General features: G+C 36.5%; 1 protein-coding gene across 1 annotated transcript; it reads left to right on the forward strand.

The window, feature by feature from the left end:
• Window positions 1–1,278: 1,278 nt before the first annotated feature.
• On the forward strand, window positions 1,279–14,500 carry LOC106069361 (gamma-glutamylcyclotransferase-like). The gene is made up of 3 exons (XM_056035441.1): window positions 1,279–1,706; window positions 6,394–6,542; window positions 13,631–14,500. Exons 1-3 carry the CDS (start codon window positions 1,605–1,607, stop codon window positions 13,911–13,913), a joined length of 534 nt encoding a protein of 177 aa, XP_055891416.1. The 5' UTR covers window positions 1,279–1,604; the 3' UTR covers window positions 13,914–14,500.

Genomic DNA, 14,500 nt, shown 5'->3' on the forward strand with positions numbered 1-14,500 from the left:
CTATCTAATAATCTAATGATTCTATTCCAATCAACAAATGAGTCAAGCGTGAGATATATATTTATAGAACTATGTAAGTATAAAGGCCCGAATATACGGTACTAATATATTTAAATAAGAGTGTAATAAAATCCATATTTCGTATATTAATAATATTATAGAATTGGTAGATCTAGGTCTAATTTTTGCCTTATAGATTAGTTTTTAGAAATTTAGATCTAGTACTTTTTTTACTAGTAGATCTAAATCAGACTACTTTTAGGTCTAAATTGAGGTTTAAGTTAAAGCTATGTGCCTAGTGTTGTACAGGGTTGTGACTCTAGATTCAAACTAAATATAATCGTATACTACAATAACTACATTGAATGAGCTCAACATTCACATTGTAATAATTGTTTTTTTCCCATATTGGGCCTATTTAGGGACGACTATAGGTTGATAATCACTAAGTGTATAGATAGAGTATATAATTTTAAACTTTGTTTTTCTAGATCTAGGCCCAGCACCTCGATCGGATCAGTCTAAATAGATAGGTCTTATCTCTAAATATCCAATACTACTATTACTAGATCTAGATCTAGACTTCATCACTTCATCTAATTGGATTTAGATCTAAATTTAGGTCTACTTCGTACATCATTAATGATCTGAGAAAAGAACTCTGCTCTTGATCAAAAGCAGTACATCTAGAACTAGAATAAGCCTGAAGCAGTAACATAAGCCATAAATTGCGTAACTTGACTAAAACGAAACATGTGAACTGAGGCTCGCGGTACTGCGTGGGGTGAAACGCTGTTCGCTTGACTAGATCAAGAATAAGCAGACAAACAGTAGATCTAACATGCAAAGCCATAAATTGCGTGATTTGACCTAATTTCCCCAAATCTAACATCCACTTTTTATAAATTGGCGTGTTTTAGTCGCCTTTGTTTTTAGAAACTAGCATTCCTGTAAAAAGGAATAGGGAAATACGCTAAGCCATAAACTGAAAAATTTGACCTAATTTCCCTTAAACTACGTCATCGACCTTGGTTGTCTGGGAAATACTGATCTCGAATGGCTTCGAGATTGTGAAATTTAATAGTCCCTAAAACTCACATTAAATTGCTTATATCTAAATAATTACAAAGAATATATGTCTAAAATTTCGTATGTATGTTTTTTTAAGCATTATGAATCTAAAAAAAAGTATAACACCGGTTTCCGCGTCTGACCCCAAAACCTCTTCAGTTGGTCTTTAAATCTTGTGTGTAGAGTATTGCTACTATTGCTTTCGTCCTCCGTTAAGAACAGATATCTATTTATATTTGTTGAAAAATAAAATATAGATCGAGCTATGTAGATCTAATAGGGACTTTCATGATTAGATTAGATAAAAGAGTTACGATTCTTGTCCTTGATCTGGTTGAGTTGATTTTTGAGCACTAGACGTACACGTATAAGACCTATTCTAGAGTCTAGATCTAGTTTTAGGCAGAGTAGACTATCCCCTAGATCTAGACATGTAGATCTGTGTAGGCCTATCTGTTTAGTGGCAGTATATATAGATAGATATAGTTTACATATATTGTCAAGTAGTTCAGGTGGCGTCTACAGTAATCGTAATGAATACATTCAAGTATTTCTCGTACGGCAGTAATTTGCTCAGGGAGAGGATTCTAGTCAACAATCCCTCCGCAGTGTTTTATGGCATTGGAAAATTAATTGTAAGTAGGTCATGTTTATATTTATATAGATCTATTTTTATCTATTTACCAAGCGCATTGCTAGCGTTGGTCAACTTGTTCTACAGTTTTAATGCCCGTGTGCTGTTTGATTCATACAGGCCTATTCTATTCTTTCTTTTTTTTTAAATTCTATTTTTGTAGACTTTTTTTTTTTTATTGTAATAGAGTGAAGTTACTTGGCCTACTTTCGATTAGGGTTACACAGATTGTATAGAATCTAGATCTAATCTAGATATAATAATAATAATAATCTTTATTATCCGTAAGGAAATTTGTCTTACAATTTGTGCATTACACATAGGGGCCTATAGATAGATCTAGATCTAAATCTTTTTTTTTATATTAGCAGAGCTGGCATTAGGCTTAGGCTAATTTGAGGCTCTCTACTCGGCGAAGTGAGTTAATTGGGTGGCCCCAAATGAAATAGATTTTTTTTTTCATTTTTTTTTATAAACCAACCTGAGGCTGATCTGTATCTAAAGTCTAAATCAACTAGATCTAGAGTCTAGATCTAATAACTGAAAATTTCCATAGCGTTCAGTATGCGTCTCAAACATATTCATCCAAAAAAATTGTATGCCTTGATGGTAGCAAAGTCTCGAATAAAATGTGAATAATACAGAGATTAAGCAGTGATGCCCAAAATACGGCCCGCGGGCAGCATCCGCCTTGCGACGTGATTTCATCCGGCCCGCCGAAACGTAGTTAAGGAAAAAGTGTAGAAAATTCCCCACCATCTTTTTTTTTTTTTTTTTAAATGGTTGAAAAAGGGCCCTGACTTTTTCACTAATGGATTGGTACCATGACATTTAATATTTGTGTGTTTACGAAATGGGGTAGCCGAAGAAACTACAAAGGACTGTGAATTTAGTGAATGTAGCCTATCTTTTGTTGTTTGTGAAACATGATAATAAGCCAATACATATTTGTTTTAGAATGAAAAAAAGTTTGTTTAAAAAAACATATAATATAAGCAACATAAAAAAAAATGTGGTGTCATTCTTGGTTTGAGCCACGAATAAAAATATTGTTAAACTAGGCCTAGAAATTGGAGGATCGATGGAATATTTACCCAAAAAAGAAAAAAAAAAGACAAGAAAATTATTGTTAGACTAGGCCTAGAAATTGGAGGATCGATGGAATATTTACTAAAAAAAAAAGAAAAGAAAATTAATCGTTGGTAAAGTTATCTACAATATTGCTCACATTTTAAATAGAGGAATGAAGCGATTTTCCGACGCATAAAAAAAAAGATAACTTCCAATATTCCATTAATTAATGTAAGTACTAAATCCATAAGTTTCTAATACAATTATTTCAGGCCAATCTCATATCGTTTTTGTACATTTTCGGTCATGTGGCCCGCGACACGAGTGTCGGAAATTAAAATGGCCCGCAGGTCGAATTAGGTTGGGCATCACTGGATTAAAGAATATATTGTTTATTTATATTATTGCCAAACTGTTCAAGCATTGTTGCGTCATATGGTCGTCCTCATAGATCGAGTTATTGAATACTTCAGACTTGGTAAAAACTGATTTCACCGGATGCAACATTTATTGGAGCTGTCAATGATAGGCCTACAATGTCAGTGGCGCAGCTAGCCATGTGCTATGAGTGGTGCGGGCCGCACGGGGTATCAAGTGGTGAGGGGCATCAAACTAGGATACATTTTCCCAATAAAATCAACGGATTGTACATACATGAACAAAGACTACCTACTGAATTTGAAATTTTTACTAGAAATTAATTTACTCTGCGTCTTTTGTAAATTCCCTGTTCTTTCTTAAATTAGACGTAAGCTTGTTAATCAGGTTGAATCAAGTTGACTAGATTTGTTTAAATCTCTGAAAGTAACGCACTTTTACACGACCACTTTCTTCTGGGGCACATTTTGTTACTCCATTGTTCAATACGCTGGTTTCATCTAGATCTAGAGCTTATAAATAAATGTCTTAGACTTTAAAATAACAGAATCTGGCACTAAATGGGCATCGCGAACAAGTTGAAGAATAACTAAGACAAAATCTAGGTCGTTTCTAGGGGATTTGTGAAATTACTATCCAAGTACGACCCAATCCTGAGAGAACATGAATCAGATGTCTTTAAGGTCCGAGAACGACCGGTTACCTATTATGGACCTCTTGACCAGGAAACGGTTTTTATCCGTGGCTAGGATGAGAAATTAGTTACAGACCAAGCAGGTACATGTCTCCACAAATACAAAAGGAACCTATTGTAATATTGGGTGATAATGAGACAAATATTTTTCGATTTTTTTTGTACCGTTCACCTGACATCACAAAACTGGATCAATTTTTTCAAATGTTGAAGTTATGTTGTCATACATACTGATGGGGTACTAATTTTGTAGTCTTTCATTGACATCTTAATTCATTATCTGCTCGAACCATTCTCTGAGTTTGGCTGGAATTCGGTCTAAAGTTGAAATCTATTCAGTAACATTTTTGGGTACACTCGACCGTTTACACACCTTTTTATCGACTTCAGCACACCGCTAGGACGTCCTCAACAAAATAACTGAAACTAGCCTTAAGCGCTTGGTTAAAACACGCTGGAGCGCCAGAGTGGAGAAGTCGTTAAGATAGCTATGGATTCCTTTTAAAAAACTATAGAAACTCTAGACATTGACTAGAACAGATGAAAACTCATCTACTAGGTCAGAAGCAGGCAGATTGTTAGTTGCTATGCAGTCTTCATTTTTTCATCTACCTTGGGTTTTCGGCCCCTACATTTTTTTTAGGAGGGGAGGCATCACAAGGAACTACCGCACTGGGCATCATATACCCTAGCTACGCCACTGCAGGCCTATATTAGATGCAGGGCTGTAGCAACATTAAGAGCAGCAGTGTTTAAACCATGATGATAAATAAAACAAGTCTTCTAACATGGGTATAATAGTCTAACAAGCGGGTCTAACATTTGGGAATAAAACTAGAGTCATAGATTTAGAGCTTTGCTAATAGACATAGAGCCATATGCTATGTTTGAGATTTAACGCTCATTTCGTTATTAATGGCACACATGTCAAATAGTCTCTGACAACCATTCCAACTCCTGGCCTACACTTGTGATTCAGAAACTCTCAGGAGATGGGGTGAAGGCGAGGAACTGAGGGCGCCTAAACCAGCAAGCTTCGGCTGGAAGGGCTCGTTAACCTTGATTGGCTACCCATCTAGGAGAAGGAAAACTTTGAATCCAAACCTCCGTAGCGTAGCCAAAGGGGTTTTGAGTTTAAACCCCTCTTCAGCTGGATTTGAAGCTAAAAATATCTCTTCAATATAAAAAAAAAGCAAATTACGCACTCAAAATGCTATGAGCATATCCAAATGGGTTTTAGTTTAAACCCCCCTGCAGCGGGGTTTGAAGCTAAAAAATAAATCTTCAAAATAAAAAAAAAACAAATTTCGCAATCAAAATGCTATGAGCGTAGCCAAGCCTATTGGGTGTTTTGAGTTTAAATTTCCCTTCCGAGGGGTTTGATGCTAAAAAATACCTCTTCAATATAAAAAGAAAAGCAAATTACACACTAAAATTCTTTGAGCGTAGCCAAGCCAATGGGGGGTTTTGAGTTTCAACCCCTCTCCTTCAGATGACTTTTTTAAAAGTTTAAAACCCCTCAAGATAGTTTTGAGTTTAAAATCCCCCTACTGAGCGTTTTAAGGTTGAAAGCCTCTCTCCTCAATATTATTTCTAAAGCAAGCTACAGTCACCAAATTCTATGACCGTAGCTAAATGGTGTTTTGAATTAAAAAAAAAAACTCCAGATATAGTTTAAAACCCCCCAACAGATGATTTTGACGATAAAACTTCCTCTTTCGATATAACATCTAAAGCAAAATAGTCACCTAATTCCAAGATCGTAGTCAAGAGAAGTTACACATGTCTACCAGTGGCTGGGCTCCATTAATAAAGTGCAATGAAATTGAAAAGCATTAAATGTGGCTCTACAAAGATGTCTAAGACGGATTTTAGGAGTCAGTTATAGAGATCAGGAAATTCTATTCCGAAATGGGAGTAGACCCCTTAGTAATGTTGTGACAGAGCGTCTCATGAGGTTTGCGGGACATGTTCTCCGACAAAATGAATTACGCATAATAAGAGTTGCGATGACATCCTAGTACAACTTGGCGCCACACTTTCATGGAGGTCCTCAGAGCAGGTGGGAAGAGGCTTCGGACATTGCCAGTGACAGATTTTTTGTGGAAACAGCTTGCCAGCAAACGCGCGAACGGCGCGGGAGGGTCTAAGTCAGTAAGAATAGCACATTAGGTTTTTGAAATAAAACGTTTTAATAGCAAAATAATGCACTGTAGGTTCCCTAGAATTTGCATTTAGTTGGCTTTCAATACCAGAAATAGTGCTTGGCGGCGGGGCTCCGCCCCGCGTTGGGGGAGCTCTCAGCGCTCCCCCAGACCCCTTGCTGACATGGGGAGGAGTCTACAATTTTTTCAGTAACTCCAGGAAGAATCTATTCTTGGGCACAATAAACGTCTTCCAAAAGAATAAAGGGTCAGAATGTAATAGAGATTAATTATGTACACATACACACACACATACATCCATACAAACATATATATATATATATATATATATATATATATATATATATATATATATATTGTTACAATTCTTTTACTTTCAGGGTTACAAGTTGACATTTGACACCCCTAAAGACTTGCTGGAGAACCAATGGTATGGAGCTGTAGCTACCATAAGAAAAGTCAGCGAAGATCATCACGTGTGGGGTGTGGTCTGGAGCCTGCACTTAGAGAATCTCTCCACATTAGATGAGTAAGTCCTCTGGTTATCCTCCTTTAACTATTTTCCACGCATACACAAAGAAACACACACACACACAAAACCAAGGTTACAAAGACTGTTTGTGTGGAAACACAAACTCAAAATCGGCCCCCGAAATAGTCCACCCTGGCAGGCTTCAATATTTTTAGAAAGAACATCCGAATGAAATTATATCAAAGACTAATGAGAGATAAGAATGGAGAAAGAAGGTTGACAGATCTTGTGTAGTGCCCCAACTGTCCAGCAGATCAAAGGATAGGTGCAATTGAATGCAAAGTTAGATGTGAGCCTGGCCTAACTAGTTCCCCTTTCGGACCTTGTGGTCTATGGGGCAGAGGATGTAAGGTTCATCTGTTTTTGTGGCCTATGTTTAACGAGGGTGTCATGTAGCCAGCACAACGACCAACCACCTTTACTTTTCCCCAACTAATGTCAGGTACCCATTAGAGCTGGGTGGACTCAGAGGCGCCCAAAGATTACGAAGTTGAAAATCCCAGTCTTCACCAAGATTCAAACCCGGGACCCCCGGTTCGGAAGCCAAGCGCTTTACCGCTCAATTACCGCGCCTCCCCTGGCCTAACTGAAGTCTTATAATTGAAGAAATTGTTTCGAAAAGGCTCAATCTCTTAAAAGAACCCTTTTTTTTTTTTTTTTTTTATAAAGGAAACCTCAGAATTTGCGCTATTCAGTTTTAGCTTTATCATCATAGGAATCCTTGGGCCTTAGGCCTCTTTTCTTTGCCTCTTCTTTGGGCTTTATGTGCCTCTTTTATGGGCCATCTTGCCTCTTTTGTGGGCTTTTTTTTTTTTTTTTTTTTAATATGTTTTTATTTGTAAGTTATCATAATTCACAATTATTAAATCATAAACAATTGAAAAGTGATTAACCTAAAAATATAATAATAGTAATAGAAATATTATTTAATATCAAAGACATACTACCTAACCAATGAACCCCCTAAAGACAGAAAAATGATACAAGTATACTCTACTCCAGAACAATCAACACAATATCAGATATCCCTGACCCCCAACACCATATTTCTGAAAAACTACATGAGCATTGTACAGGTATATGAAAATCAAACTAGATAATTCTCTACCCTAAAGTCCATTATTTTTCTAAATGTTAATTCCAAGAGATTAGGATCAAACACCTTATTATTATGTAGACATTTGAGCCAGCTAGCCCAAACAAGATTCCTGTATTCGGAACAATAATCAAGTTAAAGTTATGTATCATTTTATTTTTTCGTTTTGGCAGCTTGTTTAAAATAATAGACAAGTTAACATTTACATAATTGCCACAGTTTGCTTCCAATAGGTCCATTACAATACTTCTAACTTGAAGGAATAAATGACATTCCAAATACATATGTTTCTCACTATTAGCATTTTCAAGGTGTACAAGAAAATAGTTTACAAGATTACTATTCGTTTTAAATTAGGTCTAACTTATAATGCATACTAAATAGCTTTTTCTCTTTAAAAAAAACTGCTTGCATAAGTGATTTAAAAAAATTAGATTTTTCGCTTTTAGAAAAAAAAAAGTAGCCGTTGCATCAGAACTTTGAATGGTCTAAAATATTGTGATGTCGGATTTTCACTATAGTTTACGAGATCTAAACGGAACAGACGGACAGACATTTCACACAAAACTAATAGCGTCTATTCCCCTTTCGGTGGCCGCTAAAAATGGTTTTCAGTAGTGACTGTTTTATAAGATGTATTTATTTTAAAACAAAGCATCGTTATAATTGTTCAAACATAATTTAAAAAAAAAAACCTTTTAATTCATAAATAGAAGCTTTGTTTCTCGTGACTTCGTCCTAGATGCAAAAATTCAATTACGATCAAGTTGTATTTTCAATTAAATACTTTATAAAAAAAAAATACTTTGTAGAATAGTCAAGTAGTCAATGCATTCTTAATAATACAATCAGACAGGAGTAGAGGTTTGGGGGAAATTCGTGTGTTTATTTAATACTTGTAGTGATAAGTTCGATATTTCGACATTAAACCTTTCAAATACAAAGTTAGGACTAAATGGAGGGTCACCAGAGTCTTCAAAAAAAAAAAAAAAGGATTAATGAATGTTAAAGTCTGTTATCATATGACAGCTTTGGCCACATCGCATACATTTGGACATCACGATCTTGGTATGTTCAAACTAAGTTCAAAGTGTTTGTCTTCTAGTGCTCTCGAGAAATATGCAAACAAATCACTGGCGGATCCAGGGGGGGGGGCAGTAAGGGCGATCGCCCCCCCCCCACTCGGCCGACCCCCCCCCCACCCCCCGAAGGGGGGGGGGCGGACGAATAGTATAGAATTTACACAATTTGTATACGAATTCATTACTTATGTTAATAATATATACTAATTATTTATATTTCAACCTATTTCTAGATTATTTCGCCCCCCCCTCTAGTATGTTGGCCGATTTGGTGGGGTCGGGAAAGGGGCGATGGTATCAATCCCGCCCCCCCCCCCCAATAAACTTTCGAGTGGGGGGGGGCGGTCCTATTTCTTTGTAGAAATCATAGCTTGCTAACAGAATCAATTAAATATCTATGTGATTAAAACTTGTTATTGATATTTTAACCGATGTTTGTATTATGTCGTTCCCTGTTTGCCAAATTATCTCTACTGCCCTTCCCACCTAAACCTTTTGAGGGGGGGGGCGGTCCTACTTTAATGGAGAAATCATAGTTTGTGAACAAAATTAGTTGAATTAATATATAAATTTATATTATGTCGCTCGCCTTCTGGTATCTTGACCGTTTCGGTGAGGTGGGGGGGGGCGACTGCATGTACTGCCCTCCCCACTCTAGCCCTCTGAGTGGGGGGGGGCGATCCTATTTTTATGGAGAATCATAGTTTGTGAACAAAATTAGTTGAATATCTATATAATATAAACTACGTATTAATATGTGAACCCATTGTATATTATGTCGTACCACACTCTAATCTCTAATTTTATCATTAGTAAAATTTAAATGAAAAAGAGTTGTACCAGGTGGGAGGGGCGATTCATGCAATCGCCATTCCCCCATCGGACAAACCAATACTTTTTAGCGGCCCCCGAAAGGGGAAAAGACGCTATTAGTTTTGTGCGAAATGTCTGTCCGTCTGACTGTCTGTCCGTCCGTCCCGTTTAGATCTCGTAAACTAGAAAAGATATTGAAAATCACAATATTTTAGACGCAACGGCTACTTTTTTTTTTCTGAAAGCGAAAAATCTAATTTTTAAAATCAGTTATGCAAGCAGTTTTTTAAAGAGAAAAAGCTAATTAGTATGCATTATAAGTTAGACCTAATTTAAAATGAATAGTGATCTTATAAGCTTTATTTTTCTGAACATTTTTTTTTATTGCTGAAATATTTTTATCTTTTTTGAGGTTAATCACTTTTCAATTGTTTATGATTTAATACTTGTGAATTATGGTAACTTACAAATAAAAATATTAATTAAAAAAAAGCCCACAAAAGAGGCAAGATGGCCCATAAAAGAGGCATATAAAGCCCAAAAAAGAGGCAAAGAAAAGAGGCATAAAGCCCAAGGATTCCTATGATGATAAAGCTAAAACTGAATAGCGCAAATTCTGAGGTTTCCTTTAAAAAAAAAAAAAAAAAAAAAAAAAAAAAAAAAAGATTGAGCCTTTTCAAAACAATTAGATCAATTATAAGGCATCAGTTAGGCCAGGGGAGGCGCGGTGGCTGAGCGGTAAAGCGCTTGGCTTCTGAACCGGGGGTCCCGGGTTCGAATCCTGGTGAAGACTGGGATTTTCAACTTTGGAATCTTTGGGCGCCTCTGAGTCCACTCAGCTCCAATGGGTACCTGACATTAGTTCTGGAAAAGTAAAGGTGGTTGGTCGTTGTGCTGGCTACATGACACCCTCGCTAACCGTAGGCCACAAAAACAGATGAACTTTACATCATCTGCCCTATAGACCACAAGGTCTAAAAGGGGAACTAGTTAGGCCAGGTTCACATCTAACTTTACATTCACTTACACCTATCCTTTGATCTGCGGGACCGTTGGGGCACTACACAAGATCTGTTAACCTTCTTTCTCCATTCTTACCTCTCATTTGTATTTGATATAATTTCATTTGGATGTTCTTTTGAAAATATTGAAGCCTGCCTGGGTGGACTATTTCGGGTGCCGATTTTGAGTTTGTGTTTCCACACAAACTGTCTTTTATAACCTTGTTCTTTTTGTATTACAGTTAAGAAATTACAAAATAAAAACACCTGTCACTAATATAATTTATATATACTATAAATTAAATTCTTATATCGAGTCGCCCCACCCCTATTCTTTAATGCCAAATGCAATCTTTAGCAGAAATTAGTAAAGGAGCGAGGATTAATCGTTTTCACTCTACCGCCCCTCCCATTTCCAGACAGAGTTTATGTAATTTCACATGAATTTATCATAATTATTTTAAGAAAGACTTTGCATTCGAAAAGATAGAATTCAAACGAAATTTTTCAGTATAAGAGTCACGATTGAGATGAGTTCTAAACCCAAATTATCTATTCATAGTCGCCTTTTTCTAACCTTTACTCAATCTGATATTTTTCTAGTTAAATAAATTTGGGACTATAACTCACAATTTATACATTGATTTTATTGAATATTATTTATCAAATAATTGTTTTTCGGCGGAGATCCTCAAAGCCAAAATCTAAATATGTGGGGTATCTTTATCTTTTCAGGGAACAAATCGTTTTTTTTGCAATGTATTAAGGGCCTATAAATTCATATTACAATATTTTTCAAGTACAACATTATTCAAAAGGTCCTTTTTAATAGTATGAATAATGAGCTTTAGGTCAGGAGAATACGTTTCTTCTGTGAAGTATGCAAGAAAACGCTTTTGGCGGCGGGGCTTCGCCACGAAATCCATTGATGAATAATGAGTTGTAAATGTCAGGAGAATGCGTTTCTATAGTGAAGAATGCAACAAAACGCTTTTGGCGGCGGGGCTTCGCCCCGAACTCCATTGATGAATAATGAGCTGTAAATGTCTGGAGAACACTTTTCTGCAGTGAAAAAAGCAAGAAAACGCTTTTGGCGTCGGGGCTTCGCTCCGAACCCCACTTTGGAACCTTATTGCACTGCCTCAGTTGTTTTGTTTTTTGCCAAAGGTTGAGAAATGCTGCTTTTTAAAAATTCTCATATATATATTCGGCCAATTCTGACCATTCAAACAGATGACCTTGACATTATCTGCCCCATATATAAGGATTCGACTCACAGTTCGGCATATAATTTCTTTGATTTAGACCCGATCTCTATGACTGACTCTTAAAATCTGTCTTAGCCATCTTTGTTGAGCCACATTTAATGTTTTTTTAATTTCGGCAGAAGACTATTCACACTTTATTAATGGAGCCCAAGCCACCGGTAGAAATTTGTAACCTTTCTTGACTACGCTCTTGGAATTACATGCCTGTATTTCGCTTTAGATTTTATATCGAAAAGGAACGTTTTTTCGTCAAATCATCTGTTGAGGGGTTTTAAACTAAAAAATCTCTGGAGTTTTTGTGTTTTTTTTAAATTCAAAACCCCATTTAGCTACGATCATAGAATTTGGGGACTGTAGTTTGCTTTAAAATAATATTGAAGAGAGAGGTTTTCAACTCTAAACGCTCTGTAGGGGAATTTTAAACTCAAAACCATCTGGAGGGGTTTTAAACTTTAAAGAAAAAGCCATCTGGAGGAGGGGATTTAAACTCAAAACCCCTTTGGCTACGCTCATAGATTTTATAGTGTGTAATTTGCTTTTTTTTTATATTGAAGAGGTACTTTTTAGCTTCAAACCCCAACTGGAGGGGGGGGGGGTAAACTCAAAACCCCTTTGGCTACGCTCATAGAATTTTGAATGTGTAATTTGCTTTTTTATATTGAAGAGGGGGTTTATGGTAAATTTTGGAGAGGGTTTTAAAATCAAAATCTTCCTTAACTGTGCTGTTGGTATTTGGGAATTGTTGTTTGCATTTTTTTTTTGTTTTGTTTTATAGAAGAGAGGGGATTTAACTGCAAAAACCTCTGGTAGGGGGTTTAAAACTCAAAGCCCCTGTTAGAGGGTTTTAAACTCAAAACCCCCTTGTAGAGGGATTTGTATCTCAAAACCCCCCGATTGGGTTTTTTAAAATCTCAAAACCCCCTGGTAGGGGGTTTTAAACACTAAACCCCCTGGTAGAGGGTGTTTAACTCAAAACCCCCTCGGCTGTGCCTTGGTAAGTGATGATTTAGTATTAAAATCTCACCTAAAATAAACAAAATGAAAGCAAAAATCAGTCATTTAATTCCGTCCCCCCCCCCAGGGGGGGATTGAACCCCAACCCCCCCCCCCGGCTACGCCCATGGTTAGATATATTTAGTTGTGGAGATGTAGACGCGGAAATTCTTTAAATTATGTCATGGTAGATCTATCTACAACTTGTTGCTGCTGAAAGAGCGCGTGGCGGCGAGGATTGATGTAAAGATGTAATGACTAGGTCTACTTGTTAATGTCGACCACAACTAATAATGTACAAGCAACCAGTGAAGTTCCAAATATTCTAATGTCTGCAGTTGTGTTGAAACTCATTTATTCACACTACGATTAACAACATTACATTACAAACAAACCAAACATCGTTTTAGTGATTTTCATACATAGTAGCACTTTTATACATAGCAAGCTTTTATTCAGATTTAGAATATGCACAGAGCATGGAATAATTGATAAGCGAGGTATTTTAAACATCGTATAATAATGTGCGTGGTGTGTGCACTTGTCAGCACGTATGGTCAGCACTGTATAATCAAATGTGTATGCTTCATAGCTTGCAGCACTAATTAGTTATTATTTTTTTAGTTGGCAATAGCGTCCTTGACCTTGTTTATTTTGACTTTTTATTTCACAATCTGAATCTCTCCCAATCTTCCTCTTTTCTTTTGCTTACGTATTTCTTTCGATTCCACTTGATCTCCTGTACAGTTCTTCCTATCCGTTGCTCTCCCCTCTCAAAACACACTTTGTTGGTTTTAAAATGCAAACTGATATTGTATTTATATATTGACAGACAGGAGACGGGCTACAACGCCTTCAATGTGTCTGTTTTAGTCAACGGACAGACTGTCCAATGCCGGACATACGAAATGTTTATGGAGACCAATGGCGACAAGCGACCGAGCCCTTACTATCTGAAGATCGTCCTAGAGGGCGCCAGACAGAACGGTCTTCCAGAGGAGTACATACGTCTTCTGGAGGCGATGGAACACAACAAAAACATGGACCCGCCACCCAAATACATTAAAATCAAGGAAGTGATAGAGAGATTTCGTCAACAAAACGCATTGAGCTAATGTAAATAATAATCAAGAATATATTGAAATGTTTAGGACAAATAATAAACTAATGTTATTTTATTTTTTTTTTCCAATATGCAATAATTTATTATCAACATTATTCCATTAAGCAACTTTTGTACATTCTTTAAAACAGAAGTAATTAATTAAGGTTACATTTGAAAGGAGAATAAAAAGAAGACGTTATTGTAAGTTAGAATTGAAACGACTGACCAAACACGTGTCCTTTTAGTTAAAGACAAATAAATGACCAACACATCTCTGCAGCATTGCCTTCTCTCTCATCAGTTTCTGTCCTGCTTACTGCCATACGGGTTGTCTTTTCCTTGAACGAAGTTAAATATTGTGTACATATCATTTTTTTTTACTCAAAGTAGCGAGGCGAAGAAATACAATTGTGTTAGGTTGACCTTTTAAAATTGTCTCTAAGCTACATGGCACTATGTTGCATTGACTCTGACAGAATATCAACCAAAACAAAGACACTGTCATTATGCTATGCCTGTAATTAGTCCTATGTGTGTGCTTGGGTGTAATTGGCAATGTTGAAAACTGAGCGCGAAATAAATATGTCACATCCCTAA

The sequence above is a fragment of the Biomphalaria glabrata genome, chromosome 7, assembly GCF_947242115.1.
Source record: "Biomphalaria glabrata chromosome 7, xgBioGlab47.1, whole genome shotgun sequence".
Classification (NCBI taxonomy): domain Eukaryota; kingdom Metazoa; phylum Mollusca; class Gastropoda; family Planorbidae; genus Biomphalaria; species Biomphalaria glabrata.

Coding starts and splice junctions, on each gene's coding strand:
- LOC106069361 (XM_056035441.1), top strand. CDS start 1,605: ATGAATACATTCAAGTATTTCTCGTACGGCAGTAATTTGCTCAGGGAG. Junction 1,707..6,393: donor ATGGCATTGGAAAATTAATT/GTAAGTAGGTCA, acceptor TTTTACTTTCAG/GGTTACAAGTTGACATTTGA. Junction 6,543..13,630: donor AATCTCTCCACATTAGATGA/GTAAGTCCTCTG, acceptor ATATATTGACAG/ACAGGAGACGGGCTACAACG.